This window comes from Arachis ipaensis, chromosome B9 (genome assembly GCF_059453495.1).
Source record: "Arachis ipaensis isolate K30076 ecotype BB chromosome B9, ASM5945349v1, whole genome shotgun sequence".
NCBI lineage: Eukaryota > Viridiplantae > Streptophyta > Magnoliopsida > Fabales > Fabaceae > Arachis > Arachis ipaensis.
The window spans coordinates 135,030,093-135,039,789 of record NC_142444.1 but is presented as its reverse complement, the minus strand read 5'-3'; the positions used below and the strand labels follow the sequence as shown (position 1 = coordinate 135,039,789).

General features: G+C 36.6%; 1 protein-coding gene across 1 annotated transcript; it reads right to left on the bottom strand.

The window, feature by feature from the left end:
• Window positions 1-365: 365 nt before the first annotated feature.
• LOC148546435 (uncharacterized) lies at window positions 366-1,451 on the bottom strand. Its single transcript, XM_088499214.1, has one exon. The coding sequence runs from the start codon at window positions 1,449-1,451 to the stop codon at window positions 366-368; it is 1,086 nt and encodes a 361-aa protein (XP_088355340.1).
• Between the last annotated feature and the right edge of the window lie 8,246 nt (window positions 1,452-9,697).

The window sequence follows — 9,697 nt, the reverse complement described above, 5'->3', positions numbered from 1 at the left end:
TTAGAAGAAGCGTGCTCTGCATCTCCCTTCTTCTCCTCTGGAGCTTCCTTTTCAACTAGCTCTTCATTGGCCTTGGTCTTAGAGCCAGCTACTTTACCACATTTCAATTGAATAGCCTTGCAATCTTCTCTTGGGTTCACCACTGTATCACTTGGAAATGTACTTGTAGACCTCTCAGGTATTTGCTTGCTCAGTTGGCCCATTTGCACCTCTAAATTTCTAATGGAGGCTCTGGTTTCCTGTATAAAACTCCTCATCATCTCCCAATTAGAATCTTCTTGGGATTTAGAGTTTGCCTGCTGAGGTGGTTATTACTGCTGAGACTAAAATTGGCAGTTATTATGATTGTTCTGTTGGAAGCAGCCCTAAGAAGTATTATTGAAATTCTGAGGTCTCTGAGGTTGGTCCCTCCACCCAAAATTTGGGTGATTTCTCCACCTCTGATTGTATGTCTTGGAATATGGGTCATTGTTGGAATTTCTAGAACCACTCCCCATGTAATTAACCTGTTCAGAAGAGGATTGAGTATAATCATAATTATCATTTTGGACAAAATTACCTGTCATGTCAAAAGAGATCTCTTGAGATGGGTTTTGGGTGTTGATAGTTGAGACTTGCATTCCACCCATCTGTTGAGTAAGCAGATTTATTTGCTGAGACATAAGCTTATTCTGAGCAAGAAGAGCATTAAGAGCTTCTACTTCCATAACACCCTTCTTTTGAGGAGCCTCGGCGTTCACAGGATTCCTGTTAGATGAGTATAAATATTGGTTACTAGCAACCAATTCAATCAGCTCAATAGTCTCCTTCGATGTCTTCTTCTTGTGCAATGAACCACCTACAGAATTATCTAAGCACATCTTGGACATTTCACCAAAGCCTTCATAAAAGATGTCTAGTTGGGTCCATTTGGAGAACATGTCTGGAGGGCATTGCCTAATCAATAGCTTGTACCTCTCCCAAGCTTCATAAAGAGTTTCACCATCCCTCTGCCTGAAGGTCTGAACCTCCACCCTAAGCTTAGCTAGCTTCTTAGGTGGGAAAAATTTAGTAAGAAACTCAATAACAACCTTGTCCCAAGTATTCAAACTCTCCTTGAGTTGAGAATCTAGCCATAGCTTTGCTCTATCCCTCAGAGCAAATGGGAAGAGCATGAGTTTGTACACCTCTGGGTTCACTCCATTTGTCTTCACAGTATCACAAATCTGCAGAAAATTAGAAATAAATTGATTTGGGTCTTCGTGGGGAAGACCGTGATACTGGCAATTTTGTTGCACCAGGGTGACCAATTGTGGCTTCAACTCAAAGTTGTTCACAGTTATAGGAGGCACCACAATGCTTTTACCATAAAGATCTACAGTAGGAGCAGAGTAAGAGCCAAGCACTCTCCTTTGTTGATCATCCCCATTTGGATTTGCTACATTGGCATTAACAGCATTATTGTGATCCATAGTGGATTCTGCAGCCTTATAAAGTCTTGCTTGTTGTAACCGTCGCCTGAGAGTTCTTTCAGGTTCAGGATCAAAGTCTAAGAGATGTTCTTTGTCTCTGTTCCTGCGCATAAACAAACAGAAAATAAGAAAAGATGGGAATCTCTACGTTAGAGTGTAGAGAATTCCCAGTGAGGTATCCTGTGTAAAAGAAATAAAATAAAAATACTAAATAAAATAAATAAATAAATTTCAAAATTAATAACAAAAATTAAACAGAAATTTTCGAAAATTAACAGGAAAAATAAACAAGACAATTAAAATAAAATTAACTAGGTGACACCAAACTTAATTTCAGAAATTAAGGAAAAATATTAGTGCTATTTAAAAAAATTTCAAAAATAATAAACAAAATTTAAACAAAATTAAAACTAAAATGCCTAATCTAAGTAATCAAACAATTGATAGTTGTTAATCACTATCAATTCCCGGTAACAGCGCCAAAAACTTGGTGCGGTGTTTATAACCCCACAAACTAACTGGCAAGTGCACCAGGTCGTACCAAGTAATACCTCAGGTGAGTGAGGGTCGATCCCACGAGGATTGAAGGACTAAGCAACAATGGTTGATTAATTTACTTAGTTAGGCAAATAGAAAGTAATGTTGGGAGTTCAGAAGATGTTAAACAATATAAAGAATATTGAAGAAAGGCAAGTAAATAAGTTGGGAATAAAATATGGAGAAGACAGTTAAGGTTTCAGAGTTATCTATTTTTCCGGATTAACTTTTCTTACCAACTATTTTAATCATGTAGGATTTAATTTATGGCAAACTATATGTGACTAGACCCTAATTCCTTAGACCTTTCTAGTCTCCTCTAAAATTCATCAACAGCCAATTCCTTGGTTAATTAATTCGAATTAGAGGGTGATGATCAAATTCCAGTTTATATGCCACAAAAACTCTAATTACCCAAAAATAAAAGGATTATATGTCACGTATCCCGTTAACTCCAGATAATTAAAATTTGGGAGAATATGTTTTCAAGCTGTTGTTCAAGTAAAGAGCTTTTCCAAGTTATACAAGAACTCAAATAGAAAGAGGGTCATACTTCCGTTCCACCCAAATTCATAAGATAAAGAGCAAAATCAATTCTTAAATTATAAATCCATACATGAATTAAAATAGAAAAAGCAATAAAATCAATCCATACAAATAGACAGAGCTCCTAACCTTAACAATGGAGGTTTAGTTGCTCATGGTTCAGAGAAAAATAAGGATTGTTAATTGGAATGGAATAATGTTGAGTTCAAACCCTCTTGTTGGAATCCCTTTTTATATCTAATCCTAATTAATTTAAAATCTATCTTCTAAAACTAAAATAATATCTTTTCCTATTTTTCTTAAATAAAATAAAGTTTAAATCAGAATTAATTAAAGCAGTCAGCATGTCTTCATTTTGATGGATGGGGACCACTTGCTTCGTAGGGTCCACGCCTAACTTTGAGTGGGCATAACATTCTTGTGTGAATCTCCCTTGAGTCTATGCTATCCCTTGGCTCTAGTCTGTGTTTATGGGCCAAAAACTGGGTCAAAACTCGGCCTGAAATCGCCCCCAGTGTTTTCTGTGAATTCTGCATGTCGCGCATGTCATGCGTACGCGTCAGTCACGCGTACGCGTCGATGGTCTTTTTTGCGTGTCATGCGTACACGTCAGGTACGTGCACGCGTCGCTGAGCAACTTTGCTATTCACACGTACGCGTCAAGTACGCGCATGCGTCGCCATGAATAGCTCCAAATCACGCATACGCGTCGCTCCTCGCTGGTCAGCTCCTTGGTTTCTTCTCTTTCTTTGTAGAAACTCTATCAAATCCATCCGATTGCTACCTAAAATAAATAAAATTGCACAAGATTCAAAGTAGCATCCATAATGGCTAAAAGATAATTAATTCTTGATAAAACTTAACAAATTAAATGTAAATTCACTAGGAAAAGGTAAGAAAGATGCTCACACATCAGATGCCAACCATAGGAAGTTGCTGAACCAGAGGATACCATCATCGTGAGTATCAACAGGGTTAGCAATACTGTCACAAATTAAAATCTATTTTTTTTGGATACTCATTGATAGTTCTTCACTTGAGTTGTTGTTTGAGGTGATTTCGTTTGCGTTTGGTGTTTTTTTGAGATTTTTATGCTGTTAGGTTTTTTGTGGTTACTATGTTAGCGTGGGATTTGGTTTGCTCTATTTTTTTATGTATGAAACAGAGGATTTTTCCATTGATGATACTCAGGTGGAGTTGTGGTACACTGTTAGTGCTGCATGTGTTTAATTTGTTTATTTATATATCTTGCAGATGGATGAAGTTTTGGACATTATGTTTCATCATGGAGGAACTTTCGAAAAGGGTGTTGATGGAAAGATGGGGTACTATCCTGATAATAGAAGTTGCCTGGGTGATGTTGAGGTGGATAGGTTGGATGTATTTTATCTGAGAAACTACTTTAAGGAGCTAGGTTATGACAGAATGAAGGAAGTTTGGTGGTTTGTACATAGAGGAGGGTTTGAGGAAGTTAAACACTGATACAGACTTAAGAGAGATTGGATGGGTTCACAAAACCAGAGTCTTGTTAATATATTTATTGAACATGAGGTTTCATCACCTGAACTGATTCAAGAGAAGGAGGTTATGATATATGTTGATGATCAAGTATGGGATCTTGGAAAGCAAGCAAAGAAAAATGCCGCATCCGTCCCACACCATTGTGCCAATCCAAATGCCAAAAAGACTCCTACTGTTAATGTTAGTCTACCTAGGGAGCAGGAGGTTAAAGCCTCAGTTACGGTGTCTAATGAACAAAAATTAAAAAAGAAGACTAAGAAAGCCCCCAAACTAACTCAAACCAAAGTGAACAAGAGGTATTGCTTGAGGTCTGCTACTGGGGTAGATTGCATAAAGGGTCAGAAAAAGCCGCAAGGTAGCAAGATGCTTGTAATGTTGTCGTCCTCTGATGAAGACTCCTCTAATTTTGATGAGCCCTATAAACCAGTTAGGAAAGACAGATCATCTGATTCATGTGCTGGGGACCCTGTTCCTTCACATAAACTAAAAAGTAGAAAGAAAACAACAAATAAGAGTGATGAAAAAACTGTGTTTGGAGGTCAAATTCTTTCAACTTTTGCGCAGGATGCTAACTATCACATATACATCATTGCATGGGCAATTGTGAAAGTTGAAAGCACAGTAAATTGGAAGTGTGATGAATCGACATTTGATGATAAATTTTGGATAGATTTGAGTGGATTTCATCATATAAACTTATATTTATTCACCTAAATTGTAAGACCCAAAACTTTTAAAAAGTCCTATTTTAAACTAATCTCAAATCATATATTTATTTACAGTTTTTAATTTCAAAAATTATTTTATTGAAGATAATCAAAGGAAGCTTTGATTAATTGAATTTGAAATAAATTAAGGTTTTTATCCAAACTCTATAATTATGGATTATGTTCCTATTTACAATTTAAAGTTTTAGAAATCCAAAAATAATGAGGTTTGGCTATTTAAATTAGAATTTTATCTAATTTTATAATTATTGAGTTATTTTCTATAATTAAATTATAAAGTTAGTAGTTGTTAAATAATAAGAATTTTATATGACTTAATTTAAATACTTTATATTTTCATAATTCAAAACTTTAAGTTTTAGGGATAAAGAAAATTAATTGTATTACTATATATTTTCAATTAGAGAAATTGATTAAGAATCAATTAGTATTTTTATCCCACAAATAATATTTTAAAGTAATTTTAGAGATTAAATTAGTTTTTCAAATTAATACTCTATGCTCAAATTTTATTAAAATTACCTTACTCAAATTAAATCCAAAATTTCCAAATCAAAACCCTAATTTTTGACCTAATCCTAACCCTAGCTACCCAACCCCCTCACCCACACACTCAGCACACCCACACACACTCACCAAAAACCCTAGCCACCCTTACCCTTTACCTAACAATAGAACAAAAGAAAATAAAGGAAAAGAGAAGAGAGGGAGAACCGGAGAAGGAAGAGAAGAAGAAGGAAGGGAGGTGGTGCTGGTGGGCGTCACTGCCACTGTCGCCGTCGGTCTCCGTCATCGTGTCGCCGCCAGGAAGTCAGAACCGAGGAGAGAGAGAAAGAGCAACACCGAGAGGGAGAGGTCGCTGCCACCGTCCAGCCCGCGCCGCCGTCACGAGGAAGACCAGAATCGAGGCGAGAGAGAGAGAGTCGCGAAGGAGGAGTGGGTCACGCTGCCAAGTCATCGTTCGCTGCCCGTCGCCACCATGTCTTGCTGCTTGGGCCATCGCCGTTCGTCTTTCTCTCTGCCAGACGCCATCACCGTTCGCGAAGAAGAGAGGGAGCTCGCATCGCCTTCAAATTCGCCATTCCTCGCCATTTCTGTCGCCGCCATCAATGCCTCGCCATTGCTGCTGCTGCTGCCATGGCCGCTGCACCTCTGCCTCCAGAAAATGCCGCTGCCGCCGCTGAGATCCACTGCCGGTAAGGGTTTTAAGTTGGTTTTCCTTTCCGTTGAGTTTCCGGGAACTTCATTGCCGCTGCATGTTGTTCAGGTTGCCATTGCCGCTTGGGGTGGCTACCGGGTTGCCGCCAGATCATTTCAGAGACCGTTGTTGTTTCGTTTTTCTTATTTCAGTACGTGTTTATGTTTTGAAAACCCCTGTGTTAGTATTCTGTTATGTTTGGTTATAAACTCTGAGGTTCTGGTAACGTAGGGTCATGTTTTGAGCATTGCATGTCGCTTTTAAGTTGCTGTGAGTGCTGCGAAAGTGATCAGGGACTGGGTTTGTGGTTGCTGTTGGTTGCGGGTTGAGAGAAAAGGTTTTGTTGACACATTTTGGTTATGGTTTCGGCTTGTCGAGGTAGGGGCTTTTTATCAAAAAATTAATTTATTTAAATTGGAATTGTTATAAATAGATATGATGTGTGAAATGTATTTCTGGTGATTATGTAAGTCTTATGAATTGTCTGAATTGTCTTGGATGAATATGGTTGTCTGTTTGATTGAAATAATGTCTAATTTTGTTAAAATTGAGATTTCTAATTGGTTTGATTTGAAATGATATTTATATTTAAAAGTCTAGATTTGGTTTTGTTGGAAACATTTTTGGTCTTGAACCTGTTGAAAAGAGTTGAGGATTGGTTGGGTTGGGACCCGAAAAGGGTGGCAAAGTCCAAGTTTTAGGGGAGATGCTGCCGAAATTTCTATAAAATCCGAGACTTTGTTTGAAACGTTATTTTAAAAATAATGAATTATGCTTTGAATTGAATTATTGATAAATGATTTATGTTTGAGCTTATTTTAATATAAAAATTATTATCTTTGAATGTAATTTATTTAAGAAAAGAATTATGTTTTAAAGTCAATTTAAAGATGAAAATTCTTATGTTTTGGAATTTGATTTAAGTAAAAAAATTTGGAGGAGTTTTAGTGGATTTAAAAGAAACTTGAATTTTGAGTAATTAATTTCACTTGATGTTTTAGGAAAAGTTTGAAATATCCTCTAAAACTTTGATTTAGTAAAAGTGAAACAATTTCCGAGCCTTTGGAAACAGGTTTAAGAATGAAATTGAAAAATGGTTTTCGGTTTAAAAGGATTTGGTTTTGGTTTAAGTAAGTTGATTTGGAAATTGGTTCGGAATGTTTGGATACATGATTTGGTTTTAGTTTAAATTCTATTTTATTTATTTAAATTAAGAAGTTGAGGTGTTAGAGGTTTTTAATGAATTTAAGAAAATGAGTTAGGTTATTTTCCTCTAAAGTCTTGAGACTCTGCTGAGGAATTTTATGGCCAAATCCTGATTTAGAATGAATGATTTTTTTTGGAAATAAGACATTGAGCCTGATTGATTGTGAATATTATCGAGATTGATGAGTTATTGTTTGGTAGGCGTAAGGGCCGGGTTCGTCCCGCTTATGCTGAGAGATTTGATATTGATGAGATATTGTTTGGTAGGCGTAAGGGCCGGGTTCATCCCGCTTATGCTGAGAGATGTGAGGTCGGAGGTATAGTATCCCGCTCACATCCTTTTGGATCATAGGAGTATGCCCGGCACTATAGCTGTGGGGGGGGGGGGTTCCCACATCTATATTCATGATCGAAAGGTGACATTCCCATGGAAATATGTCGGATTGGCAATTGAACCGACAATGTGATATCACAGCCAGTAGGGCAGATGATAAACCACTATTTTATTGTTTATCTTGTGCTAAATTGAGTGGTTTACATCAAGTCTTTGCACACTTATTCATACTATTTGCTTGATTTTACACTCCCTTCCCAATTTTATTCTATGGTTGAAAACTTGCTTCATAAGTCTTTAAATTGTGTATTTTTAATCCTCTCTTATTACCATTCGATGCCGTGATATGTGTGTTAAGTGTTTTCAGGGATTACAGGGCAGAAATGGCTTAGAGGATGGAAATGAAGCATGCAAAAGTGGAAGGAATACAAGAAATTGAAGGAATTGCTAAGCTGTCCAGCCTGACCTCTTCGTACTTAACTGACCATAACTTGAGCTACAGAGATCCAAATGAGGCGGTTCTAGTTGCATTGGAAAGCTAATGTCCAGGAATTCGCAACGATATATAATTTGTCATAGTTGATTTGGCGTTTAGGGGCGCGCACGCGCAAAGCACGCGGACGCGCGCATGGTGCAAAAATTCAGCGTATCAGAATTCGCCCCCAGCGATTTTTGGGCTATTTTTGACCCAGTTTTCGGTCCAGAAAACACAGATTAGAGGCTAAAGAGTGGAGAAATCAATTCATTAAAAATCATTCATACATTGAATTATTCACAATTTTAGGTTTTAGATGTAGATTCTAGAGAGAGAGGCTCTCTCCTCTCTCTAGGTTTTAGGATTTAGGATTTCTTCTTTCAATCTCCCCTTTGGTTCAGGTTCAATATTCCTTTAATTTAGTTTTCTTCTACTTTCTATTTATTCTATTACTTTAGTTTATCTTCTTCTCTTATTAATAAATTAATGCAAAGAGTATTTTTTCATTTAATTTTATTATTTCTTGATTATTTTCAATTGAGTCTAATTTTCATGTTTTCTTTCTACTCCCTTTACATGTATGCAAAATTGGCATCCATGTCAATGGAGTAGGCTTCCAACTTGACTTTGGAGTTGATTAATATTTGGAGACCTTTGAGTTGGAAGACTCAAGAGTTAATTTGTGATTGGCTCTCTGGCCACTAACGCTAATCCTTCCCAAGGGAGAGGATTAGGACTTGTGAATAGAAGTTGGCTCCCTACCTAACTTTCCTTTATTTAGTAAGGGATAACTAAGTAGAAACAACAACCTATTACTATTAATCTTGGGAAATCCAACAAGGATAGAACTTCCAATTAATCTTCACCCAGTCAAGGCTTTTTATTTTAATTGCATAAAACCTCTTGTTAATTTTCATTGCTTTAATTTATAATCATTTATTTTTCCATTCCTCATTCAAAAATTTCTCAGAAAATTCATAACCAATAACAAGAATACCTCCTTGAAATTCCTTGAGAGACGACCCGAGGTTTGAATACTTCGGTTTATTTTTATTGGGTTTGCTTTAGTGACAACCAAAATTTTTGTACGAAAGAATTCTTTGTTGGTTTAGAAACTATACTAGCAAGGAGAATTTATTTGTAAAATTCTTTACTAGCAAAAATCCGTTCGTCAGCAGACATTCATCATCATTTGCATCTATGTGGCATTGTTGGGTGTGCATATTGTAATTGGTTTTCCTATGTGAATACTTATGTTAACTGCTAACTGTTATACTTGTTGTAATAGCTCTTAATTGTGCTTGAACTACATTAATTGTGATTGTGTTTGATTGGTTGGCTTGTGATGAATTGGTTGATGATTGAGTTGTTTGGGCCGGGGGCCGTATTGGATTGGATGGGCCTGAGGCCGTGGTTGGTATGTTTAAGGTCTAGTCCTGTATAAAGTATTTGACTGGTTCAGCATAGACTTAATGAACCTATGCTTGGAACAGGATGATCATTTATACCGTGTAGGTAACTGCTTTCATGTTTGTGGTCTAGAAAAGTATAAAAAATCAAACTCTTACAGCATAGACTTAATTGAACCTATGCTTGGGACTTGTTGGTCATTCATACTGTTTAGGAAAAACTTTTAAGATTTTACAAGAAAGGAAAAAGGTTTTTGATTTTGAGAAATTTAACAAGTCTTTAAAAAGGATT